Source organism: Aotus nancymaae, unplaced genomic scaffold (genome assembly GCF_030222135.1).
Source record: "Aotus nancymaae isolate 86718 unplaced genomic scaffold, 86718_ANA_hifiasm-v0.15.2.pri h1tg000016l, whole genome shotgun sequence".
Taxonomy (NCBI): Eukaryota; Metazoa; Chordata; class Mammalia; order Primates; family Aotidae; genus Aotus; species Aotus nancymaae.
In genome coordinates this window covers 41,305,596-41,332,965 of record NW_026988428.1, presented here as the reverse complement: position 1 = coordinate 41,332,965, position 27,370 = coordinate 41,305,596, and the positions used below count along the sequence as shown (strand labels likewise).

General features: G+C 45.1%; 1 protein-coding gene across 2 annotated transcripts; it reads right to left on the bottom strand.

Moving 5' to 3' along the window:
• OS9 (OS9 endoplasmic reticulum lectin) lies at positions 1-26,671 on the bottom strand. 2 transcript variants are annotated; one of them, XM_012469774.2, is made up of 15 exons: positions 26,467-26,671; positions 25,863-26,039; positions 24,933-24,996; positions 24,735-24,811; positions 24,400-24,498; positions 7,944-8,154; positions 7,728-7,829; positions 7,416-7,516; positions 7,185-7,236; positions 5,416-5,504; positions 4,944-5,222; positions 4,308-4,497; positions 3,202-3,366; positions 2,947-3,059; positions 1-2,369 (listed from the first exon to the last, which is right to left on the bottom strand). In XM_012469774.2, exons 1-15 carry the CDS (start codon positions 26,626-26,628, stop codon positions 2,244-2,246), a joined length of 2,007 nt encoding a protein of 668 aa, XP_012325197.2. In that variant the 5' UTR covers positions 26,629-26,671; the 3' UTR covers positions 1-2,243. The 2 variants fall into 2 exon arrangements, with proteins under 2 accessions (XP_012325197.2, XP_012325198.2); XM_012469775.2 differs by lacking the exon at positions 3,202-3,366 and having other exon boundaries at positions 26,467-26,670.
• Between the last annotated feature and the right edge of the window lie 699 nt (positions 26,672-27,370).

Below are 27,370 nucleotides of genomic sequence, written 5' to 3'. Positions count from 1 at the left end.
CAGGGTTTTGTAAGTTTATTTACACTTCAAAACAAAACGACGTTAAGCATAGCATGCACAGTGAACAGTAGCCCACATTCAGCAAGAGCTTCTTTCAACAGTTGAATCCTTCAGTCTCCACTTACACACACGTGGGAGTTCTGGGCCCTCTATCCCTTTTTTTTTTCTTTGAGATGGAGTCTCGCTCTGTTGCCCAGGCTGGAGTGCAGTGTCGTGATGCTGGCTTACTGCAACCTCCGCCTCTCAGGTTCACGTGATTCTCCTGCCTCAAGCCTCCCAAGTAGCTGAGATTACAGGGGCACACCACCACACCCGGCTAATTTTTTGTATTTTTAGTACAGACTGGGTTTCACCATGTTGGCCAGCCTGGTCTCGAACTCCTGACTTCGTGATTCGCCCGCCTTGGCCTCCCAAAGTGCTGGGATTACAGGCCTGAGCCACCGCACCCAGCCCCTCTATCCATTTTCTTATCCTGTGAGCCTCAGGGGAGCCTTCAGCAGGAAGGCCATTTGCCTCAGAGACAGGGAGTAGAGGACTCTGCTTTCAGAGTCCTCTGAACTTAAAATTAGCAGAGCATGGTGGCCCGTGTCTTTAATCCTAGCTACTTGGGAGGCTGAGGCAGAATTGCTTGAACCCGGGACGCAGAGATTGCAGTGAGCTGAGATTGGGCCGCTGCACTCCACTCTGGGCAGCAGAGCGAGATTCTTGTCTCAAAAAAAGTATCAAGGCTGGGCGCAGTGGCTCACGCCTGTAATCCCAGCACTTTGGGAGGCTGAGGCGGGTGGATCATGAGGTCAAGATTTCAAGCCTGGCCAATATGGTGAAACCTCATCTCTACTAAAAATACAAAAATTAGCCGGGCATGGTGGTGGCATCTGTAATCCCAGCTACTCGGGAGACTGAGACAGCAAATTGCTTGAACCTGGGAGGCTGAGGTTGCAGTGAGCCAAGATCGCGCCGCTGCACTCTAGCCTGGGCGAACAGAGCGAGACTCTGTCTCAACCAAAAAAAAAGAAAAATCAGAGTCCTCCACACTGCAAGAAGGCACTGGGAGGACCCACACCTGCACTTAGTAGTGAGGAAGAGAGGGAGACACCAGGGCCATGTACCCTTGGCATACTAAGAAACTGGCATGTGTGGGCAGCAGCCCTCTCTCTGGGTATGGCTAAAGGTGGAGGTCTTTTTGGGAAATGTTGAAAGGACAGGTGGGTAGGGGTGTAGGTGGCAAATGGAATCTGGAGCATGCTGCAGGAGAGACTGCAGCAGAAGGAAGATCCCTGACGGGGTAACTCTGTGGTATACATTTTGGCTTTCAGGGTATAAAGGGGTAGAGGATAGGGAAAGACTTGGTGTAAAAGAAGGGAAGAAACAGAAACGGACAGATGAGAAAAGGAAGACGGCAGTACGTCAAGTGTTTCTTTGAATCCTTGCCAGGCCAGGCTTCATTTAGCTGCCCTGGTCTTATCCTGCATACCCCAGCCCCATTTATAGTACCCGGGGAGTGGGGAGCAAAGAACAGAACCAGAGCATGATCTGAAAAGAGCACTGAGCCTCCTCCCTGCTGGAGCCCCCACCCCACAAAAAAGGTTGATGGATTGATGGTCCAGTTCTTTATTTAGAAACCTGATTGTTCAAGAACATGGTAGATGCTTCACACCTTTTTCGCTGGGATTGTGCTGGAGGTGATGGGCAGCATTCTCCCATTTTCTCAGCAACAGAGGTGAAGCCTCCTCAACTCAGAAGGACAAACGGTGTGGGACAGTGTGGGCAGGGAAAAGGAGAAGGAAATCCCAAGGCAATTCAATAGAAGGGGGTAAAGTGACTCCCAACAGCACTAGGGGCAGGTGGGGGCCTGCTTGCTCGGTGCCTGCTCAGTGCCCTGCCCTCCTTGCTCTCTCTACCCGACTCCACTCCAAAGATCCTACCGAATCTCCAGGTACGGAGCAGGGAATATCCTATCATTAGGGGACAATAACAGGAAAAGCCACAGAGGAGAGGAAGCGGATTGAGGGAAAGCCCAGGAGAGCAAACATCACAGGCCCAGTGAGGTCTCAAGGTGGCTGCCAGCAGGGGCAAGAGCATTCACCCAGGGCCCCCACACACACACAGTCACCCGAGAGGTCCACAGCTCAGCTCCATTCTGCTGTTTGGCCCTCAGGGGTCCCAGGGTGGGGAGGTGGGGAGGAGGCAGGCCAGTCCAGGAAGACTCTGGATTCCGTGGAGGGTCAAGTGCAGTGTTGGTCTCAGAAGTCAAATTCATCCAGGTCCCCTGTGCCCTCCCCACCTTGAGAACCCCACACCCGGCGGTAATTTCTCTCCAGCTCTTTCTGCCGCTGGCGTTCTTTCTGGGCTTCTTCGGCTCCCGGCACCTGGTAGGAGAGGGTAGAGGTGGGCTGGAGCTGCTGGCTGTTGAGCCCAGGGAAGTCCAGGGCCAGGCGGCTGGGGGAAGGCAGGGAGTGAAAACACTCATGTCCTGAGGGGCTCTCCCTGAGTGGCAGTGCTCGGAGCCACTGGAACCCTAGCCTCATCTTATAGATCAGGGAAAGAACTCGGGCAGGGCGCGGTGGCTCAAGCCTGTAATCCCAGCACTTTGGGAGGCTGAGGCGGGCGGATCACGAGGTCAAGAGATCGAGACCATCCTGGTCAACATGGTGAAACCCCGTCTCTACTAAAAATACAAAAACTAGCTGGGCGTAGTGGCGTGCGCCTGTAGTCCCAGCTACTCGGGAGGCTGAGGCAGGAGAATTGCTTGAACCCAGGAGGCGGAGGTTGCAGTGAGCCGAGATTGTGCCACTGCACTCCAGCCTGGCACCTGGCAACAGAATGAGACTCTGTCTAAAAAAAGGAACTCAGCAACAGCGTGGCTGGGGCAGGTCTATGCCTCCACTCCAGGTGGGCTGGGGACGAGAGGGCTGGAGGCCAGGACTGGGGGTAGAAGCCTCTTACCAAGATATTGAAGAAGATCTCCTTGAGGTTTCTCGTGTCCTCATCAGTCAGCCAACGTGCACCCTCTTCAGTCCCTTCAGCCCATGGGCGGACAATTTTGATCTCAATTTTCCCTGGAAAGGAGCAGTATGCAGTGAGAGGAGAAGATGGCTAGGAGCCTCAGGGCAGGCCCCCTGCCCCGCTGGTCCCAGCCCCTCCGCTTCCGGCAGCTCGCCCTTCCGACAGCGCTGGGTCCAGCCGCCCTCCAGGGCCCACCTGCAGCTGTGAGTCCCTCCCTCTCCAGCAGCTCCTTCACCAGCCCCTCGATTTGTTTCAGCTGTGGGCTTTCCCGTTTCATCTCGAGGACTGTCAGATCCTGATTAGGGCCTCCGAGACGGAGCTTGGTGACCCGGACCCGGACTCTGTGCTCAGGATCCTCCTCTTAGAGGGGGAGACACACAGGGAAACACAAAGCAGAGGCGTGACTCCAGGGTTAGGGGTGTGGGGGTCACCTCCCCCTAAAACATCAGTTGGCTTTGGCTGCTATTCCATCTCAACATGTATACGAGCCAGGGCTCAAAAAACTGTGTGCCTCCCCCATCCAATTCATCCAGTAGAGCTCCCTCCATCAATTGCAGCCTTCCGTCTTCCCACCCTACCCAATAATTCTGCCCATTGCCTATAGGAAAACAAATGTTTTCTGAAGCCAAAGTGAGGCCACCTGCACCAATTAAGTTTCATTTGAAGAAGCAGGTTGGAAAAGTGCAGTTTCTTCCTCCGTATGTTGGGACTTAATGTTTATAGAGAGAATGGGATGGAAGGTTTGAAACTGAACATTCCATTTGGAATATCTGATGTCCACACCAATAGCACCCTATGAAATGGACACAAGGGGATGCAAGAAGAAGAAATAATTTAAAGTCTATCCAAGCTATTGATTCATGTGCAGCTGGGCTCTCCTATTCATACCCTGACAACTAGGACCTCACTTGGTGCAAAGTCCTAAATGTTGACAGGCTGCAAATCACAGATGTGTGGTTTTCAGCATATAGACTCACAAGCATTCAGTTACTATCTACTGATCATTCAGTGTGTGCCAGGCAGTGTGCTAGGCACTGGCTGTGCAGGAGCAAACCAGAAAACAAGCAGACATGCTCTAAAAGCTGCTTCCCAGAGGGATGAATAGGAGGTAAGAACAGGAGGTAAGCACGCAAAGGGATGACGGTGGTGGGAAGAAGGCACAAGTGAGGACAGTGTTCCAGAAAGTGGGGAGAGAATGAACACCCTCAGAAGGGAAGGAACAGGGTTCCATCAAAGAACAAGACCAGCTGAGGGATGAAAACAATGGACTGGGCTACTCCTTCTTGTCTGACTGCTCTCACCTGTAGGTTGGGGTGATGGGGGAGGCTTTTTGGGGACAACCCTCTTTTTCCTGTGCTTCTTCACCAGCTCTGGACTCTGCTTTTCCTCCAGTCTTTTGATGAGTTTGTTGAGAGTGGATGTCAGAGCCAGCATTGCCCGATCCCGCTCCGACTCCTTCTTCAGCCCATCTGGGTCCAGCTCCTTCTCTGTCTGGAATACCCAAGAGAAGATAAAGACTCAAGGATCTGCGGCATGGAGGTGGCCAGTGGGCCAGGCTCTGTAGGAGAGTCTGCTAGTTTGAGATGCAGTTTTGTTCTTGTCGCCCAAGCTGGAGTGCAGTGGCACCATATTGGCTCACTGCAATCTCCGCCTCCGGGGTTCAAGCGAGCTGGGATGACAGGCCTCAGCCTCCTGAGGATCTGGGATTACAGGCGTGAGCCACTGCGCCCAGCCAGAGAGTCTGATATTTAAGTCTTGTCCCTCTCTCTGGTCCCCCTTCTCCACCAGTCCTGATTAGAGAAACAGCTACCATTTTCGAGTGCCCCGTCCTTGCCCTGGTTGCTTGCTGTGCCCTCTGTTTCTTTTAGCCCATCAGCCTGTTCTGCCCCACAGGACCAGGCGCCTGTGGAAGTAAGGGGAGGAAGAGCCGGGCTTGCCTCCTGGATGATGTTGTCCAGCTCCCGCTCCATGCCAGCCTTCACCTCCGAGCGGAGACGGTCTCGGTCTGACGGAAGGAGGATCCCTTCCAGTTCCTTCTCAAATTCTCCCAGTAACTGCCGTTCATCCTCATCTTCATCCTCATCCTCATCCTCGTCCTCCTCTTCTTCCACCTCACTCTGCTGTTCTGGGTCACCCTTTTCCTTTTCCTCTGGTTCCCTCTGCAGGACTTCTGCAGCATCATCCGCAGGCTGCTCTTGGCCTATGTTTGGCTTCCCCTGGGTGGGTAGGGAGTGGGGAGAAAGAGGTAGACAGTTGGGGTGTCAGCAGAGACACATGGTGGGGTGCACACAAACAGTAGCAGGCGTGTGGTACTTGGGGACCCAGGAGTTGAGGCCCAGGTCAGGGTAGTTTTTCAAATGCTCCCACTTGGGAGGTGGGTTCTATCCATCCCCTGAGCACGGCCTATACCTTTTTTGTTCCACCTTTCAGCTCCTCTATGAATCGAATCAAATCCGCAGGGCTTCGAATGACTTTGACCTGCACATTGTTCTGAAAATCTGAGATGAAAGAATAATAATCATGAACCTGTTCTGTTGTGTTTAAATTCTTTTTTTTTTTTGAGATGGAGTCTTGCACTCTCACCCAGGCTGGAGTGCAATGATGCAATCTTGGCTCACTGCAAACCTCCACCTCCCGGGTTCCAGCGATTCTCCTACCTCAACCTCCCAAGTAGCTGGATTACAGGCGCCCACCACCACGACCGGCTAATTTTTGTGTTTTTTTGTTTTCTGTTTTTGAGATGGAGTCTTGCTCTGTTGCTCAGGCTGGAGTGCAGTGGTGTGATCTCAGGTCACTGCAACCTCTGCCTCCTGGGTTTAAGTGATTCTTCTGCCTCAGCCTCCTGAGTAGTGTGTCACCATGCCTGGCTAATTTTTGAAATTTTATAGAGACGGGGTGTCTCACCATATTGGCCAGGCTGGTCTTGAACTCCTGACCTCATGATCTGCCCGCCTTGGCCTCCCAAAGTGCTGGGATTATAGGCATGAACCACCATGCCTGACTTAATTTTTGTATTTTTAGTAGAGATGGGATTTCACCATGTTGACCAGGCTTGTCTTGAACTCCTGACTTCAGGTGATCCATCCGCCTCAGCCTCCCAAAGTGCTGGGATTACAGGCATGAGCCACTGCACCTGGCTCTTTTTCAACATGGGGTGTCACTATGTTGCCCAAGCTGATCTTGAACTCCTGGGCTCAAACAGTCTTCCTGCATCAGCCTTCCAAGTAACCAGGATTACAGGTGTGTGCCACTGTACTCCTAAATTCTCTTTTGATTCCTAAGGAGAGGTAATGAGACATGATCCCTGCCTCTACCTGTTTGATAGCAAGACAAGGGCAAACATTCGTCTGCAGAGAGCACCGTCCTAAGATGGACACTCAGGTAGAAGAGATGGATGCTAACAAGCTGCTAAGTCCCCACTCTTCCATGCACTTCTGAGGCCCTTCTGGCAGTCAATCCAGTTTTTAGGACTACAGAGGAGATTCTGGGGCTAAGGGCTTGTCTTCCCTGGAGCCCTTCTGCTCTTTCCACAAATATTAACCATTTAGTTTATTCAGTTCCAGGTATTCTACTATGAATTATGGATGCATTCTCATTTAAGCCCATGCAACTCTCTAAGGTAGGGGTTATTACCCACATTTTATGGGTAAGAAAATTGAGGTTAAGTGAATTACAAAGTCACCAAGCGGTGGAGCTACTGTGTTCTGCTATTTTGCTAAAATAGCAGTGCTGTCTACAGAGTATTAAATCCTGTAAAAATGAATTTGCTGGCTGGGCACAGTGGCTTATGCCTGTAATCCCAGCACTTTGGGAGGCTGAGGTGGGCAGATCACGAGGTTACGAGTTCAAGACTAGCCTGGCCTATATGGTGACACCCCGTCTCTACTAAAAATACAAAAATTATCCAGGCATGGTGGGCACGCCTGTAATCCCAGCTACTCAGGAGGCTGAGGCAGGAGAATCACTTGAACTCGGGAGGCAGAGGTTGCAGTGAGCTGAGATCGCATCACTGCACTCCAGCCTGGGCAACAGAGCAAGACTCTATCTCAAAAAAAAAAAGGGATTTGCTGCTGGCCTGGCTGCTCAGCCTCCCTCCTAGTGCTTAGCTTTCCCCTCCACCCATACCCTGGCCAATCCTAAAATACATCCAGTAAAGGAGACATGGAGGGTTCACTCACCACTGGGAGTGCCTGGAGCTGAATCTGCTGCCTCAGGGCTTGGATCCTGTTCCTGACGAGGAGAAAAGGACAGAGTCAAGTATGAAAGCCTGTTCATGCCCTCCATACTATGAAGGCAAAGGTTCTGGGGATATCCTTGCATCCCTAGGTAGATGTAGGTCACCTCACAATGACCCCAGCTGCAGTAACCCTCCCCTCCCCATCCCGTTCCTCTGAGGCAGCTGGTCTCACCTCAGCCTGCACCTCCTCCCCTCCTGGGGCCTGGTCCTCTGGCTCATGAAGCATCTTCCAGAAATCTGAGTCCTTACTGTCATCCTTGGTTGGGCTGGCACCTGGGGTACAGAGAACAAGGAGAGATCAATCTGACAGGAGGGGTGAGATGGAAGGGAGCAAATAGGATGGGGTATCTTCCCCTCCTCTATCACCAAGGGATGAGGGTCCCTGGTACTCTTCCACCCCACCCCACCAGTCAGTCAGGATAGTAAGGTCGGGGGAAGAAGAAATGGAAGCGAGTTTCATGGAACAGGTCAAAAAAGGTCCTACCTGCCATCTTTTGGGGTGCCACCCCAGACTTGGTCTCACTCCACACTTGGGGACCCAGGTCTTGCAGCTCCTCTATGATTTTATCTCCATACTGCTTTGAGTCTACCAAGAAATAGCATGCAAGCAGGCCAGGAACACATTCCTCTGGCTATTCAATACTTGGTCTTTTGCCGCCTCCTGCCCCCGTATCACCCCTTCCTCTCCTTCTCTACTCACCAGCTTGCCTCTGAACATAAGCCATGTACTCCTCAGGCTGCAGGGAAGGGTGACAGCGAATGGCCTGGGGTGCAGCACTGGGTGGGGGCCGGAGGAGAGGGTGGGGGCAGAGCCGAGGAGTGCGAACTGTCAGCACATAAGAGCAGGACAAGGGCTCATCCACACGATCAATATAGTCCCCAGAAATACCTGCACCCTCGTCACAGAGGAACTGTTGGGACAGAACGGGCGAATATACTGTAATCACCACCAATAACATGCTTTAGTTCTTAGAGCAGGTGTCTTTTACTAAGCACTGATTATCTGTCAAGCACTGTGCACACACTGTGCATATGGCACTTTACATAAATTGGCTCATGTAGTTATCACAAAAACCCAGTGAGGGGGTATTGCTATCTCAACTTTGTGCCTCAAGAAACAGATATGATGCAGTTAAGGCACTTGTTCATATGATGCAGTTAAGGCACTTGTTCAGGCTGACCAGCTTTTACGTGGTAAAAACAGGAACTGAACTCAGGCAGCTTAACTGTAGGTAATCAATTTGTATTTTATATTCTTGCTTTGTATAAATATGGTATGTGTGCATATATATATATATACTTACATTTGCTTTATATATGTATTATATATATTATTATTTGAGATGGAGTCTTGCTCTGTCGCCCAGGCTGGAGTGCAATGGGGTGATCTCAGCTCACTGCAACCTCTGCCTCCTGGGTTCAAGCGATTCTCCTGCCTCAGCCTCCCAATTAGCTGGGATTACAGGCACCCACCATCATGCCTGGCTAATTTTTGTAATTTTGTAGAGATGAGGTTTCACCATGTTGGCCCAGGTGGTCTTGAACTCCTGACCTCAGGTGATCCACTGCCTCAGCCTCCCAAAGTGCTGGGATTACAGGTGTGAGCCACCACGCCTGGCCAGTATTATTTTATAAAATATATATAAATATAAATATACATTTCTGTATATATATATATTTTAAAATATGTGAATATGGTAAAAAACTTCAAACAATTCTAAGATTCTTCTTATTATTATTATTTTATTTTTTGAGATGGAGTCTCACTCTGTTGCTCAGGCTGGAGTGCAGTGGCATGATCTTGGCTCACTGCAACCTCCACCTGCCTGGTTCAAGCAATTTACCTGCCTCAGCCTAGATTCTTATATCATTCAGAAAGAGGGTAAAGATATTGACTGGCCTTTGATAAATTAAGCATGTAATCTTCTAATTTCTAATATAACTATTAAAAGTAAGAGAGGCTGGTGGCTCACACCTGTAAACCCAACACTTTGGGAGGCCAAGGCAGGAGGATGGGTTGATGCCAAGAATTCAAGACTAGCCTTGGCAACATAGTGAGACCTCATCTCTACAAAAAATTTAAAACTTAGCCAGGTGTGGTGGTGTGTGCCTGTAGTCTCAGCTACTTGGGAGACTGAGGCAGGAAGATCCCTTAAGCCCAGGAGTTCAAAGTACAATGAGCTGTGATCATGCCACTGCACTCTGACTTGTGTGGAGAACAAGACCTTGTCTCAAAAACAAACCAAAAGTAGGAGAGGTCCTACTTCTGAAATGGCAGCATGAGGGACTTCACAGACTCACTCCTCAGGGAAACTCCATAACTGATGAAAATTTTAAAACACATAGCATTTAAACTCTTTGGAAATTTTCCTAAGGACATACAACAAATAAAGAAATGTTTATTCAAGAAAATCTACGAAATCTTTTTTGTTTTTTTTGAGACAGGGTCTCGCTGTATCATCCAGGCTGGAGTGCAGTGGCATGATCATGGCTCACTGAAGCCTTAACCTCCTAGGTTCAAGCGATCTTCCCACTTCAGCCTCCCGAGCTGGGATTACAAGTGTGTCCCATCATATCTGACTAATTTTAAAATTTTTTTGTAGAGACAGGGTCCTGCTATGTGGTCCAGGCTTTCTCAAACTTCTGGGCTCAAGCAATCCTCCCACCTCAGCCACCCAAAGTGCTGGGATTACAGGTGTGAGCCGCCATGCCCAGCTACTAAATCTTGAATAGTGATAATTTGCAGCACTTGAGCCATGACCTGCTCCCTCACTCTATGCTCCAAACCCCACCTCACAGCTCAGTTTAACAAAAGCTCCACTCTAGCAGGTGAGCGTAGTTCAAAAAAAAAAAAGGTAGGGTAGAGAAGCAGGAGGGCCCTTCTTATTCCCTGAACATCCAGTCATGAGATATAGTACATGGTATTTTACCAGGAGGGGCAGGGTACAGTAACTAAATTCCTAAAAAAGTGGTCACAAGATCAAGGGCTCCCTTCCTTCCACCTAGCCCCACTCACAAGGCAGAGGCTTTCCCTCAACTACAGTGGGACAAGAATACCGGGGCCCTGACTGGCCTCACTGAAGCTTGCTCAGAGAGTGGAGGTTTCACAAAAGGAGACACAAACTAGGAGAGCAGAGGCTGTCATCCCTGCCTAGCTCCCTGCTCATAAAGCAGGAATGTCCTTTCAAGAGAAGCAAGCCATTGTTCCTGACCCCAACTTCAGAGCAGGGCCTTGGGGATTTTGCCCAGCAGGAGAGGCAGTCTATAAGAACGCAGAACTCCAAAACATTCTCCAAAGGACTGACTTAACGTGAAACAGAGTATGGGGAAATTCAAGCCTACAGGCACTTTCAGAAATGTAGAGATTTTGGTGGGAGGCAATTAAAAGGAGGCTGGTTGCTCCATGATAGCAACAGGATAAACCTTGGGACACCTAGTTTAACAGAGAGAACCAGGGAAAAAGCAACTGAGAGCTGTCCTGGAGTCAGAACAAAACTACATATTAGTCTCAAAAACTGGCCCTACAAAGGGGCCCACAATTAATTGGACTAGACTGTGGAACAACTTATGCCCCACAAGTCAAAAACAATAAAGCGATTAGTTGGCAATGAGTGGAGCCCAACAGCTGGGGGTGATACCAGGAGAGGCTGACGGCATAACAAATTCACGAAAGAAACAGTCAAAAAGAGCCTGCTGAAACCACTGTCATCTAGTGTGACTGTGTGCAGGGCCAAGACTGTGCTCTCTGAGGAGACACTAGAGGCTTCATGTGATGAGGGAAAGAGACTGCACTCAAGTAGTTCCGCCAAGTCACTGAACAAATGAACAAACAAAAACCATGGGGTGGAGGGCAGGAATTTCTAACTGTAGTCACTAAAACATACTATCTAAAATGTCTGGTTTTCAACAAAACCATTACAAAACATGCAGAAACATTACAGTATGATGCATATATAGGAAAAATATGCAGGTAAAAGAAACGACCTGTGAGAGGGCCCAGATGTTGGATCTCACAAACACTTAAAAATAGGTATTTTAGCTAGGCGCAGTGGCTCACACCTATAATCCTGGCACTTTGGGAGGCCGAGGTGGGTGGATCACCTGAGATTAGGAGTTCAATTTCAGCCTGACCAACATGGAAAAACCCCATCTCTACTAAAAATACAAAAAATTAGCCAGGCGTGGCGGCACATGCCTGTGATCACAGCTACGAGGGAGGCTGAGGCAGGAGAACTGCTTGAACTCGGGAGGCAGAGGTTGTAGTGAGCCGAGATCGCACCATTGTACTCCAGCTTGGGCAATAAGAGTGAAACTCCATCTCAATAACAACAACAACAAAAGTAGCCTGCATATATACATACATATATATATTTATATATATAATATATATATTATATATATGTGTATATATATATGTATATCTATGTATATTTGAGACAGAGTCTGGCTCTTGTTGCCCAGGCTGGACTGCAGTGGCACAGTCTTGGCTTAACCTCCACCTCCCAGGTTCAAGCAATTATCTTGCCTTAGCCTCCCAAGTAGCTGGAATTATGGGAGCCCACCACCATGCCCAGATAATTTTTGTATTTGTAGTAGAGATGGGGTTTCACCATGTTGGCCAGGCTGGTCTTGAACTCCTGACCTCAGGTGATCTGCCTACCTCAGCCTCCCAAAGTGCTGGGATTACAGGCGTGGGCCACCATGCCCAGCTTGTAGCCATTACGTTAATAAATATGTTCAAAGAATTAAGAATTTAAGTCACACAAAGTGTGTTCTCTGACCTCAACAAAATAAAATTAGAAATGAATAAGGAAAAAAAAATTTGAAATTCAGAAATATGTAGAAATTAAACAATATATTCATAAGTAACCAATGAGTTAAATAAAAAAACAAAAGAAAACTAAAAAATACCTCAAAAATGAATGAAAATGAAGACATAACATATTCAAACTTACAGGATGCAGCTGAAGTAGTGCTTAGAGGGAAATTCATAGCTATAAACATCAATTTTTTAAAAACGAAATCTTGACTCAATAATCTACCCTTCTACTTTAAGAAACTAGAAAAAGAAGAACACACTAAACCAAGAGCCAGCAGAGGGAAAGAATACAGATTAAAACAAAAATAAATGAAATAGAGAACAGGAATACCATCCTATGTATCCAAAGACGGGGAACCACAGATATACCTTTCTGGGGGTTTATACATGTTTTTAAGTTTCTGTAATAAGACATTTCAAAAAAGATAATCTTTAAATATACATAACTTGTACCTGGCAATTATACTTTTTTTTCTTTATTTTTTTTCTTTTTTAATAAATGCAGATTATTAGTTCTCTTGCCCAGGCTAGTCTCAAACTCCTGGGCTCAAGCCATCCTCCCTCCTCAGCCTCTCAAAGTGTTGGGATTATAGGCATTAGCCACCATGCCTGGCCCAGTTATAGATAAGATATATTTACACATGCATATATGTACAATAATAATCATTTGGGATAACAAAAGAATGGGGGGACTATTTCAATCAGTACAGTAATGGTGACAAAATGATGGAACACACAATGGAATTTTATGCATCTATAAAAACAAAAAAGATGTACTGCCATTGAAAGGTCTCTAAGATTTACTGTCAAAGGAAATAAAAGCAAGGTATAGAACAGTGTGTTTAATTTAGTATATATTGTTTATAAATAAAGGGGAAAGGAAATAAGAATCTCCATTCATAATTGTTTGTAATCACACAAAAAAAGGTTGGAAGGATATATGCAAAACTAAGAGCAGGGATAACCTGTGGGGCTGGAGCAGGGACAGCGGAGAGAGAATGGGAAATGAGCAGATGAGAGACAAGTATGGGGGGGAAATATTTCTTTCTTTTCTCTTTCTTTCTTTTTCTTTTCTTTCTTTCCTCCTTCCTTCCTTCTTTTTATTTATTTCCCTCCCTCCCTCCCTCCCTCCCTTCTTTCCTCTCTTTCTCTTTTTCTTTCTTTCTTTCTGACAGAGTCTTACTCTGTTGCCTAGGCTGCAGTGCAGTGGAATGATCTCTGCTCACTGCAACCTCTGCCTCCCGGGTTCAAGCGATTCTCCTGCCTCAGCCTCCCGAGTAGCTGAGACTACAGGTGCGTGCTACCACATCTGGCTAATTTTTTGTATTTTTTAGTACAGACAGGATTTCCCACAGTGGCCAGGCTGATCTTGAACGCCTGACCTCAGGTGATCCACCCACTTGTGTCTCCCAAAGTGCTGGGGTTATAGGCGTGAGCCACCACACCTAGCCAGAAAATATTTCATTACATACCTTTTAAATAATACTTTGTGGGTTTTATATCATGGGAAAGTATTATCTATTTAATAATTAGATAAGGAATTTAGAATAGCCATTAAAAACTTGTGAGAGATATATAAGTAATTGGAGACAAATTTATGAGATATAAAAGAGGAAATACTAAAATGAATGAGCTAGGCATTCATTTCAAGAAGTTGAATAAACAGCAAAATATACCCAAAAAAGTAGAGGCAAGAAAAAGTAGAAGGAAGATTAGAGTAGAAATTAATAGAAAACAAATACAATAGAGAAGCCTAACAGTTGGTTCTTTGAAAAGTGTAATAAAACTGTCTAACCTCTGATTTGACTGACCAATAACAAATGAGTGACGCAAAAAATAACCCATGAGGAATGAAAACAGGAACCTAATTACAGATGCCACAGAGATTAAAAAGATAGAATATAATGAACTTTATGCCAATAAATCTGAAAAGTCAGATGAAATGAACAAACTCCTAAAAAGAAAACTTACCAAAAGTGACCCAAGTAGAAATAGAAAACTTTGAATATTTCTTTTTTTTTTTTTGAGGCGGAGTTTCGCTCTTGTTACCCAGGCTGGAGTGCAATGGCGCGATCTCGGCTCACCGCAACCTCCGCCTCCTGGGTTCAGGCAATTCTCCTGCCTCAGCCTCCTGAGTAGCTGGGATTACAGGCACGCGCCACCATGCCCAGCTAATTTTTTGTATTAGTAGAGACGGGGTTTCACCATGTTGACCAGGATGGTCTCGATCTCTTGACCTTGTGATCCACCCGCCTCGGCCTCCCAAAGTGCTGGGATTACAGGCTTGAGCCACCGTGCCCGGCAACTTTGAATATTTCTAAAACTACTTCAGAAAATGAATCAGTAGTTAAAAATCTACCCACAGCCGAGTGCGGGTGGTTCACGTCTGTAATCCCAGCACCTCGGGAGGCAAAGTCAGGTGGATCACTTGAGGTCAGGAGTTCGAGACCAGCCTGGCCAACATGGTGAAACCCTGTCTCTGCTAAAAATACAAAAATTGGCTGGGCATGGTGACGCACACCTGTAATTCCAGCTACTCAGGAGACTGAAGCATGAGAATCTCTTGAACCTGGGAGGCAGAGGTTGCAGTGAGCCAAGATCACACCACTGCACTCCAGTCTGGGTGACAGAGTAAGACTCTGTCTCAAAAAAGTTAATTAAAAAAAGAAAAAAGGAATAGTCAAGGATAATATATATGACCACATTGGGTTCATTTCAGGAATGCAAAGTTGGTTCAACATTAGAAAATCTGTAAATTATTTAATTTCAAAATTAAACACAGCCTCAAAACATATAAAGAAAAAATTAACAAAATTGCCAAATCCACCATCACAGTGGGAATATTAACACAGTTCTTTCCATAATCACTAGTTAACTCGACATAAAATTGTAAAAAACCTGAACAATACAATTAGCATCTTGAACTGCTTAAATGGAGAAAAGACATGCTTTTAAGCACCAACATACCATTTACAAAAATTCATCAAAAAGGAAGTCTCAACAATCACCAAAAGAATCATTGAAACAATGGCATAAAATTAGAAGCCAATAGCAATCGTATAAAAACAGCAAAGCAAAACGCATTTGTTAAGCAATATATTAGGCCTAATTCTAAATAAGTTCGGAAGCATGTAGAAACCATAATGAAAATGGAAACACCACATATTAAAAGTTGAGGGATGCAACCAAAATAGTACTCAGAGTGAAATGTAGAGCTTCAGATGTATAATTAAGAAAGAAGACAGATTGAAAATTAGTGAGGTAAGCATTTCGCTGAGGAAGTTACAAGAATATTTGCAACTCATATCACAGGCAAAAGGATAATCTCTCTACTATATAAAGAGTTCTTATAAATTGACAAGAAAAAGACCAACAAGATCTTAGGAAAACAAGCAAAGAATTTGGAAAGCTGAAAGAAAAAAGAAGGGAAGAGAGATAAACAGCCCTTAAATGAGTAAAATTATACATTTTTCTCTTAAGAGAAATGCAAATTAAAACTACACTAAGAAATCATTCTTTATCTGATGCCTAGCTGATGACTGGCCAAAATCTAAAAGTTTAAAAATATACTGGGTTGGCATGACTATAGGGAAATCAGCATTCCCATACATTGTTGGAGGGAAAGTAATTTACCTAACCAGAGCAATTTGGCAGTACATAGCAAAATTACACAAACCTACTTCCAGGAACTTAATTTACATATACTCTGTAAGTACAAGATTATTCACTGTAACACTTGTGTGTTAATAAAAGATTTAAGGCTGGGCACGGTGGCTCACGCCTGTAATCTCAACACTTTGGGAGGCAGAGGCAGGCGAATCACAAGGTCAGGAGATTAAGACCATCCTGGCCAACATGGTGAAACTCCGTCTCTACTAAAAATACAAAAATTAGCTGCGTGTGGCAGCGCATGTCTGTAATCCCAGCTACTCAGGAGCCTGAGGGATAAGAATCGCTTGAACCCAGAAGGCGGAGGTTGCAGTGAGCCGAGATCGCGCCACTGCACTCCAGCCTGGTGACAGAGTGAGACTCTGTCTCAAAAAAAAGATTTAAAACAAGCTAAATGTCCATCAACAGGGAACTATCTAGATAAACAATGGTATAGCTATATAACACAATAACAGAAACTATATACAGGAATAAGGATGCCTTTTATTTTTTTTTGAGACAGAGTGTCACTCTGATGCCCAGGCTAGAGTGCAATGGTATGACAACAGCTCACTGCAACCTTGACTTCCTGGGCTGAAAAGAGCCTCCCTTATCAGCCTCCTGAGCAGCTGGGACCATAGGAACACACTACCACACATCCCTAAATTTTCTTTCTGTAGAGATGAGATCTCACTACATTGGCCAGGCTGGTCTCAAACTACTGGCCTCAAGTGATCCTCCTGCCTCCACTTCCCAAAGTGCTAGGATTACAAGCATAAGCCACCACACTTGGCCCAAGTAAGGTTTTTATACATTGATTTGGAAAGAGTGCAAAGATATATGCTTATATGTACATTTAAAAACAATCGTCTGTTTGAAAAGTATTTATGAAGAGAAAAAAAGAAAAAAAATCTCAGTATATAAATAAATTAACAATGGTTACTCTTGTTTAAGGATGAGAAGAGGCTAATGAGGGACAAGATATGTTAATACTTTTCTCTGTATACCTTTTAAGCATTTCTATATTTGAGTTATGTGTATGTGATGCCTATTCAGAAAACTTAATATATAAGTTTTTATTTAAAAAATTTGTTTTGAGATGATGTCTTGCTCTGTCACCAAGGCTGGAGTGCAGTGGTGTATTCATAACTCACTGCAGCCTTGATCCCCTGGATTGAAGAGATCCTCCCAACTCAGCCTCCAAGTAGCTGGGACCACAGGTACATGCTACCACACCTGGCTAATTTTTTTTTCATAGAGAAAGGGTCTCACTGTGTTGCCTAGGCTGGTCTGAAACTCCTAGCCTCAAGTGATCTTCCCACCTTGGCCTTCCAAAATGCTAGGATTACAAGGCATGAGCTACCATGCCTGGCCAGAATTTTTTAAATGTTAAAAAAATCTAAGAAGTTAGAAAAAAAGACATCAGAATAACACAAAGAAAGGAGAAGGAAGGAAATAACAAAGATAAAATAATGAATGTGTGGTGGGGTGCGGTGACTCACGCCTGTAATCCCAGCACTTGGGGAGGCCAAGGAGGGTGGATCATGAGGTCAGGAGTTCAAGACTAGCCTGGCCAACATGGTGAAACCCCATCTCTACAAAAATACAAGAATTAGCTGGGCGTAGTCACAGGCACCTGTAATCCCAGCTACTCAGGAGGCAAGGCAGGATGACTGCTTGAACATGGGCAGCAGAGGTTGCAGCAAGTTGAGATCACACCGCTGCACTCTAGCCTGGGTAATAGATTGAGACTATCTCAAAAAAAAAAAAGAAAGAAAAAAGTATGTGACACATCCCCAGTCTCTCTCTTGCTCTCATCATGCTCAACGGTGAAACATTAAAAGCTTTTTAAGATTAGGAAGAAGACAAAGATGGCCATTCTTTTCACTTCTATTCAACATAGTATTGAAAGTTTTAGAGTGATTAGGAATGAAAAAGAATGAAAGGCATCCAATGGTGTTTTTTATAGAAAAAAATCTTAAAAGTCACATGGAATCTCCAGGGATCCCAAATACCCATAACAGTCTTAAAAAAAGAACAAAGTTAGAGGACTCACATTTCCTGACTTAAATCTTAATACAAAGCTACTATAATCAAAACAGTGTGATACTGACATAAAAACAAACATATATACCAATGGAATAGAATAGAGAGGCCAGAAATAAACCCTCACGTATATGGTCAATTGATTTTTGGTGAGGATACCAAGAATATTTCATGGGGAAAAGACAGTCTTTTCAACAAATGATGCCAAGAAAACTGGATATCCACATTCAAAACAATGAAGCTGGACCATATGTAAAAATTATACCATATAAAAAAATTAACTCAAAATGAGCAGCTGGGCACAGTGGCACACTCCTATAATCCCAGCTACTCAGAGGCTGAAGTATGAAGCTCTCTTGAGCCCAGGAGTTGAGGCTAGCCTGGGCAATATAACAAGACCCACATCTCTTAGAAAAAAAAAACAATTAACCTCAAATGAATCAAAGGCCTAAATTTAAGAGCTAAAGCTATAAAACTCTTAGAAATCAAAATTAAAAGCTTTTGTGCACCAAAGGACACTGCCAAGATAGTGAAAAGGCAACCACAGGATGGGAGAAAATATTTACAAATCACAGATCTGATAAGGGATTAATATCCCGGATATATTACATAGAGAACTCTCACAACTCACCAACAAAACCAACTCAATTCAAAAATGGGCAGAGGATTTGAATAGACATTTCTCCAAAAAAGATAACAAATGGTCAGCACACGAAAAGATGTTCAACATCATTAGTTATTAGGGAAATGCAAATCAAAAACCACTATGAGATACTACTTCACACCCATTAAGACGGCTATTACTGGAAAAAAAAAAAAAAAAGGAAAAAAGTGATGGAGATAGTGTGGAGAAACTGGAACTCTGTGCACTGCTACTAGGAATGTAAAATGATGCAGCTGCTGTGGAAAACAGTTCAGCAGTTCCTCAAAAAACTAAACCTAGAATTATCATAAGGCACATTCTACTCCTAGGTATAGACCCAAAAGAACTGAAAACAGGACTCAGATACTTGTGCATCAATGTTCATCACAGTATTATTCACAATAACCCAAAGATGAAAACGACCCAAGTATCCATCCACTGACAGACAAATAGGTAAATAAAATGTGTATATACAGACAATGGAACATGATTAAGCCATAAAAAAGAATAAAATTCTGATATATGCTACAACGTGGATGAACCCTGAAAACACCATGCTAAGTGAAATAAGCCAAACACAAAAGGACAAATCTTGTACGATTCCACCCATATGAAGTACCTAGAACAGGAAACTCATACAGACAGAAAGTAGAACAGAGTCTGGGAGAGGAAGAAAGAGGAGTTATTTTTGTTTGGGATGAAAAAGTTTTGGAAATAGTAGTGATGGTGATACAACATTGTAAATGTCTCCACTGAATTGTACACTTAAAGACTGTTAGAATAACTTTCAGGTTATATATTTTTTCCATAATTAAAAAAATTGAATTCACCAATAACATACACTCCTGTAACCCAGCAATTCTACTTTCTAGATATTTCCCTGGAGAAATTCTAGTACACTCACAATGAGACCTACATTGCAGTACTCTGTATGAAGGCATTAGAGTTGAAACCCAACTGTTTATCAACAGAGGAATGGGTAAGTAAGCAATGAAACACAATATAGACATTAAAATCACTCAACCAGGCCAGGCATGGTTTGGGAGGCCAAGGCAGGTGGATCACTTGAGGTCAGGATGTATAATTTTAAAACACAAGACAATATCTATTGTCTATGATATATGTTATCAGTAATAAAAATACAAAACAAGCATAGTGAGGGTTGTGGTTGTTTCTGGAGAGGAGGGAGAGTAACTAAATATGAAGGTGGGCTTTAGCTATTATCATAAGCATTTTATTCCTTTTTTTAAACCAGAGGTCTGAACCAAATCAGGCAAAACATTAACATCTGTTTAACTTGGCAGTGAATTTATGGGTCTCTATGACATTTTTTTGTGTAATTGTACTTTTTTTTTTTTTTTTTTGAGACAGAATCTCACTCTATTGCCCAGGCTGGAGTGCAGTGGCATGATCTCAGCTCACTGCAACCTCTGCCTTCTGGGTTAAGGGATTCTCCTGCCTCAGCCTCCCAAGTAGCTGGGATTACAGGCATGTGCCACCATGCCCTGCTAATTTTTTTTATTTTTAGTAGAGACAGGTTTCACCCTGTTAGCCAGGATGGTCTCGTGAAATCCGCCCGCCTCAGCCTCCCAAAGTGCTGGGATTACAGGCGTGAGCCACTGCGCCTGGCCAATTCTATGTTTTATAACTTAAAAAATCTTTGATATCTCTAGAATCTTAATTTATAAGAACTGAGATAGGGATCCAATTGGTCTACTACCCTAGACCTTCCTTTTGAGGCAAATTGCTCTCCCAGGTTCTGCATCCCACTTCTGTCCACGTTCTTTTCTCATTCTTTCTACTGTACCTTGACCTCCCTCTCCTCCTCTCCGCTAACATCCACCCAACAGTCTTCAACATGTTCTAGTCTATTCCATTTTAAAACACACACCAACCATGGAGTGCCCCCTTGCTCAACCCCCCAGCACCTCTCACTAATGCTCACCTTTTATCTCCCCTTCATATCCAAATATCCAAACTTCTTCAAAGATTTCCACTTTTTCTCTTCCTTTTTTTTTGAGACAGTCTCACTCTGTCACCCAGACTGGACTGCAATGGTGCCATCTCGGCTCACTGCAACCTGTACCTTCTGGGTTCAAGCAAGTCTCCTGCCTCAGCCTCCCGAGTAGCTGAGATTACAGGCATCCACCAACACACCCAGCTAATTTTGTATTTTTAGTAGAGATGGGGTTTCAACATATTGGCCAGGCTGTTAAACTCCTGACCTCAAGTGATTTGCCCACCTTGGCCTCCCAAAGTGCTGGGATTACGGGCATGAGCCATCACACCCAGCCGATTTCTACTTTTTCACCACTTTTCTTAAACCTCATCTTCACCACTCTGCTGAAATTGGCCCAGCAAAGATCACCAATGACCTCTATTATTAAGTTCAACCAAAGGACTGGTCAGGGGTGCCTGGAAGTAGAGGACGTATCTGGCTCTCTTTTCTACTGTCTGAATTTTTTATTTCCATGTACATGTTTTACTTTTATAAAAATAATAATGACTATGATCACCTACAAGCAGTTTTTAATTCTCTTCTTTGAAGGTTCAGGCACAGCCAAAACCATGGACCAGTTTCCCCTTGAGATACGTCCTTCCTCATTTTCATGTCACCATAGCCTCCTCTCTGGTCCCTTCTTCGGGCAAAACCCTCTTCTTCCCATGCTGTCAATGATGGCTTCCTTGAAGTTCTGTCCCACTTTTCTCATTACAGTTTCTTTGAGACGAAGTTTCTTTAATGCTCCACCTCTGGGGGTTCAATTCAGATCTCTCTGCTGAACTCCAGACCCAGAGATCCACAGTCTCCTTGGAAATCTCTACTTGAATGCCTAGCAGCCACTAAAATCATATTCAAAGCCAGACTCACCATTTACCTTCAACGCACCTACTCCTCTTCCCATTATACCTGTCTCAGTAACACAAATCAGCGTCTATCCAACTGCACAAGCCAGAAGCCTGGGAATCATTCTTGCCTCCTTCTTACTCTATTGATTTTGCCCCCTAAATGTCTCTCCAAATATTCACACTTTTTCATCCCTGGGCACCTTTATTTCACACTTGGACTACTGCAGCTGCCTGAGTGAGCTCTCAATTTTTGCTATTCTCCAGCTAGAGTGGGCCTTCAAATCCAAACCTGAATATGTCATCATTCTACTTCAAAAACCTCATTGCCTCCCCCAACCATTGTCTCTTGGATTATCTAAACTCCTCATCATAGCTACAGAGCCCTTCGTGACCTGTGATCTGTCCCCTACCAACTGCCCAGACTCATCTCCTACACTCCCCTTCCCACAATTATACCCTCAGTCCCTGTGAATATCTGTCAGTTCCTGGATAGGCCATTGCCTCTTGTCTCCAGGCCTTCTGTACTTACTGCACCTTCCATATGGAATGCCCTCTTCTTCCCCTCACCCATCCTCTCCATCTGCTAGTCTAACTCCTCATCCTCCAATGTCAGTTCAAAGGTACTTTTCCCAAGAGGCCTCCTTTTTACCCTGGATTCTGTTCACTGCATGCTCCCCTGCAGGCTGCACTTCACTGCTCGTGGCATTTATCCTGCTTCTCGTGGCTGTTCATTTAACATGTCTCCTAAGAGCAGGTCTAGGTCTCATCTACCTTCTTGTCCCCAATTTCAACTAGTGCTTGGCACAGGGCATATGTTCACCAGGTATGAGGAAGCTATACAGTCTTGACCTCAGTTCTTGGCCTACTGAAGATACGAACACCCAAAGGAATAACTAAAATACAATGAACCACGTGCTATAACGGATTATGTACGCGTGTGGATGCTTGTAGGTATATAGGAATGTGGATGCTTGGATATGAAGTGCTGAAGGAACACGACTAATCTTCTGGGTTAGTCAAGAAAAGTGACATTAGAACTGGCTTATCATTCATTCCATTCATTCAATGAATAATTTCTAGGTACCTATTTGAGCCAAGCACTGTTCCAGGAGCTGTGAATACAACAGAAAACAAGACAAACATTTTCCCTGCCTTCCCAGAGCTTATCTTAGTGAGGACAGACAGAAATTAAACTTAAACAAATAAAATAATTTCAAGTAATAATACATGCTTTGAAGAATGCAAAATGCTGTGGATTAGCAGGACAGGAGCAATAGGGTGTGTGCTTGTGTGTGTGTGTGTGTGTGTGTGCACATACATGTGTGTGTCTGTTTGCTTATGTCAGGTTCCCTGGGAGTTGTCACTTGACTATAACCTGAATGAGGGGATGGGGCCAATTCAAAGATCTGCAAGAGGCAGAGGGAACAATGAGACCCACTGGTTCGAAGGACAGAAAAAGGCCAGTGTGGCAGAAACAATGAGTACTTCTATCTCTATCCCAGACCTTGTCCCTGAATTCCAGAATCACAGAGCCAACTGTCAGCTGGACAGCACCACTAGGATGTCTAATAGCCACCTCAACCTTCAATATCCAAAACCAACCTAATTTTCTCCCCCAAACCTGTTCCTTCACACTTTAGTAAATTACAATTCCATCATTCCAGTTGCTCAAGCCAAAAATCTTGGTGTAGTCCATGATTCTATCCCACATCCAAGCCATCAACAAATCTAACTGGCTCTACCTTCAAAATATATCCAGAATCCAACTCTTTCCCATCACCTCCACTGCCACCACCCTGGTCTAGGCTGAAACATTTGGATCTTAGCCTTTGTGCAAGGCAGAAACACTGAAGGTTTTCCAGGACTGAGCAGAGAAGTGATGCATGCTTACAGGTGTGTTGGTGCCAACTGATAAGTTTTGGAGAATGTTGCAAGACAGTTGACATCATGTTTGACTTGGGCATCACGGGAGTATTTATACAACAGATATTGGCAAACATTACAAATCAGGGCTTCTCTCCCACACCCACAGAGATCTGGGTGTTCAACACTTACCAACACACAACTGCAGGTACAAATCTGCATTATGGAAAGATAACTCTGGCAGGTGTCATGTAATTCTTTACAGGTGTGCATATGTGTGAATACATGAGAATCACGTGAGGAACTTTTTGCATTCTATATTTGCCTGCCTCCACTCAGCTAAGGACCACTAGATGAGAAGCACTTGTAAAGAAGCTGTTGGCAAAGATGTAAGTGAGACTGAAAGTACCGACCACAGGAAAGCATAGGAGAGTTTTGAGAGATATCTAGAAGCAGAAAGAACAGGTTTTATTTACTCCGAGAGAGCAGAATTCCTTTCCTTCATCTCACTTCTTAGTTGATAATCATAGACTCATTTCTGTGATTCTGTCTTCCCCTCTAATGCAGCCCATGAGGGCAGGGGCCTCACCACTGTATATTCCCAGAACCCAGCCTAATGCCCGGCATATACAGGAAGACCTCACTAAAGAGCCATTAAAGGAATAAAGGAGGGACAATGTGGAGGAGAAGAAAGACTCAAGGATGGCACTCAGGTTTATTGCTGAGGTGACAGGAGAAATGTGGAAAAAAGATTAAGTGTGGTTAGGGGTATGAAGGAGAGGATCTGGGAAATGTTGACTTCAAGTGCCTCTGAATATCCAGGTAATGATGTCCAGATGGCAGCTGAAAATATGCTTTATTTTATTTTATTTTATTTTGAGACGGAGTTTCGCTCTTGTTGCCCCAGCTGGAGTGCAATGGTGCAATCTTGGCTCACTGCAACCTCTGCCTCCTGGGTTTAAGTTATTCTCCTGTCTCAGCCTCCTGAGTAGCTCGGATTACAGGCACCCACCATCACACCCAGCTAATTTTTGTATTTTTAGTAGAGACGGGGTTTCGCCATGTTGGTCAGGCTGCTCTTGAACTCCTGACCACAGGTGATCCACCTGCCTTGGCCTCCCAAAGTGCTAGGATTACACGTGTGAGCCACTGCGCCTGGCCTGAAAATATGTTTTAAACTTTGGATTTAGGGTCTGTGAGGGACCCATTGACTATAAGACACAACCCTCTTCCCTTAGAATCTGAATTGTCCCTGTGGTAGTGTGTCAACTTCCCTCTCTCTCGACTTACCCGAACCTCGGCCTCCCGGGGCCTCCCATTGAGGTCACACTTGGACCCATTGCCATAGGTCTGGCTGTGGTAGCGTTTCAGACGATGCTGCTTGGAGGCCTGGAGAAGACATGAGGCAGGAGTAGGGGGACATGAGAAAGATAGCAAAGAGGAAGCATGGCACTGCATCCCCAAAGAGACAAAAGAATGGCTTGCACCCGAGGCTCCAGGAAACTCTGTCCTAGTGGCCACCAAGCCCCAAGAAACAGATAAGCTAATCTTGACCCTCCCCTTCTTGTCAGGGCTCTTGGTCGGTGGCCAGAACCCTTTCTCTCCCAGGCCCGCGCTCTTGCCACCTTGGCTGTTTCATCATCCCAGTTGAAGGCCGATTGGTAGTAGCCGAGATAGAGGATTTCACCTTTGATCTCTGAATCTGTAAGACAAGCCACAGTGAAGCACTGTTACTCTTAAGAGAAGTAGTAGGGAACTGGGGAGGCAGGTTACCTTCCGTCATATGATGCTGAGGGCTTAAGGAAAATATAGGAGTGAGTCACCTTCCATGTGGTATTGCTGGATGTGGCGTCCATAACAGAATTCATATGTCCACCAGTCCTTTGTCTGACAATTAAAAAATAAACAATCAGGGGGATGGAGTACAGACGTCTTTTCTTGGAACCAGAGTCTCCTGGCTCTAAGACATGTAACCTCTCATCTACTTCTCATCTCCCTTCACTTCCACACTCAATTCTCCAGACTTTCAATATGAAGGGAAAGCTGCTTTCCTTCTGCGACTTGGAGAGATATCTCTAAAGTCTGTTTTCCACTTGAGGTCTTTCCATTCCTCCCTTTTAAAAGATTTTTTAAATCCTTATTTTCCCTCCATAAAGAAAGAAAGTATGGTGTCCCTGAAGCAATCATATTATGAATCAATTTCTTATTATGAATTGAACTTCTTGAACATTCTTTGCATTCTTCTGGCTACTGGGAATACAGCCATAAATAAGATAAATTCTTTGACCTCATGGAGTTTACATTCTAATGCTGGGATTCAGACCAAAAATAAACAAACTGATTCAGTTAATATGATTTCAGATCATGAAAAGCGCTACAATGAAAATAAAATAGGATATTGGAGCAGAGTCATAGGGCAGGGGGTGACTTTAGCAGGTAGGCTTGTTTAAGGAAATACTCCTCCTACCCCACACAGATCCTCAATCTTGCTTTAGCCCTTTTCTGAGATCTTCTAACCTGCTCCTACATTCAGCAAACTGTCATCTAGTGGTTGCAGGATTCTTGCTTCTTTCCTGTCCCTGTAATCTGTCTACTCCTCCAGTGGTCTTCTTAACCACTACAGATCCCCCAGATCCTGCCTCATTCGCTGGCACTCCAGTTCTCGGATGAACTGCTAGTTCCCAAGCCCTCATTCTATTTAACCCAGTCCCTTTCACCTTCGTCCTCATTCTATCTAACCCAGTCCCCTTCACCTTCAGCAAGCAGGGAGCATCTCTCATTGGGCTCAACAACTCAGGGATCCCAGGCCCTTGGTAAGTAGGTGTTTCCTCCTCCCTTTCACGCTGGAAGTGAATAGCTCCAGCTGGCAGGCGACACTCATAGCGCTGTTTGTACTTAGAGGAGACAATTACCACGTCCGAAGCTTGGCTCTGGGAAAGAAGGGAGGGTCGGGGGGCAAGGAAGCAAAGAAAGGCTGGGATCAGGGAGAACAACAAAATCCCTCTTCAGACCCTGGGGAAGAGCTCAATCAAAGACAGAATAAGCCACAAAACCCTCCAGCTGTATTTGGTAGGTGAGAGGAGAGGGCGCTTCCACTTCTCCACGGGGGCGGAGTCCAGGTGTTTCGATCGTAAACTGGGACCTGAAGGGTGACAGCAGGAAGCCCCACCTCTCCCAATTCCTGCCCCCCGGAAAATGGGTCTCAGTCTGCGACCCCCAGGAGTCAACATAAAAGCACTACCTACTCTTCCCGATTCCCCGTAAGCTCCAGCCCCAGACTCGCCAGCTGCCCTTCTTCCTCTATCTCTTCCCCGCTTCCTCTTCTGCCCGGACCCTTGCCCCTTATACGCCTCTCACCTGCCCTCCCATGACAGGCAACGGCAGGATCTCGATCCCATAACGCATCTCACTCAGCTCCTCCAGGTTCAGGCTCCCGACACCGCCAGTCAAACTTGCGGGTAACAGGAGCCCCAGAAGCAGCAGTCCTAACACACTGGACAGCAGCGTCTCCGTCGCCATCTTTCGTTCCCCTTCTTATCCAGAGAATCTGTTTCCGCCTTAAGCCTGGCAGCGGCCTCAACACGCCCATCGGCGCCACACGATTTCATTGGCTGTACGTTCTATCCCTCCTACGTACCCTGTTCCTATTTGTAAACGTGGCTCCAAGGCCCCGGGGAGGTGGATGACGATAATTTAGAAAAATCAATCACTGTCTGTGATTGGTCAGAGACCAGCCAATCATCGACAAAATCAAACCCCTCTCACCTTCCCGAATTTCAGAGGCGTGGTCTATGCACTTGGCCCTTTTAAGTTTGCCCTCTGTCTTCGCCCAGCTGTCATGCGCATCTCGTCGCTTTTTCAGACGTTTCTTGCATTGTATCCTGCCCGCCGCCGGGTGGAGTATTGAGGCACATAGGTGGCTTGCACAGTACCCGTGGAAATTATTAAATGCTTGTTGAAAATTATTATACAGACGTTACCTCTTTTCATTTATATATATACATATAATATATATATATTTTCAGTTACATAGATATATATTACTCTGGGACAATCAGGTAATTTGTGTCAAAATCTTTCTATACGATCCAGCAGTTGACCTCCAATAAAATTATCCTAAAGAAATAATGGGGACAGTCATACACAGTGGCACGCACCAGTGGTATCAGCTACTCCGGAGGCTAAGGCAGGAGGATCTTTTGAGTTCAGCAGTTCCAAGTGCAGCCTGCGCAACACAGCGAAATCCCGTCTCAAATAAGTA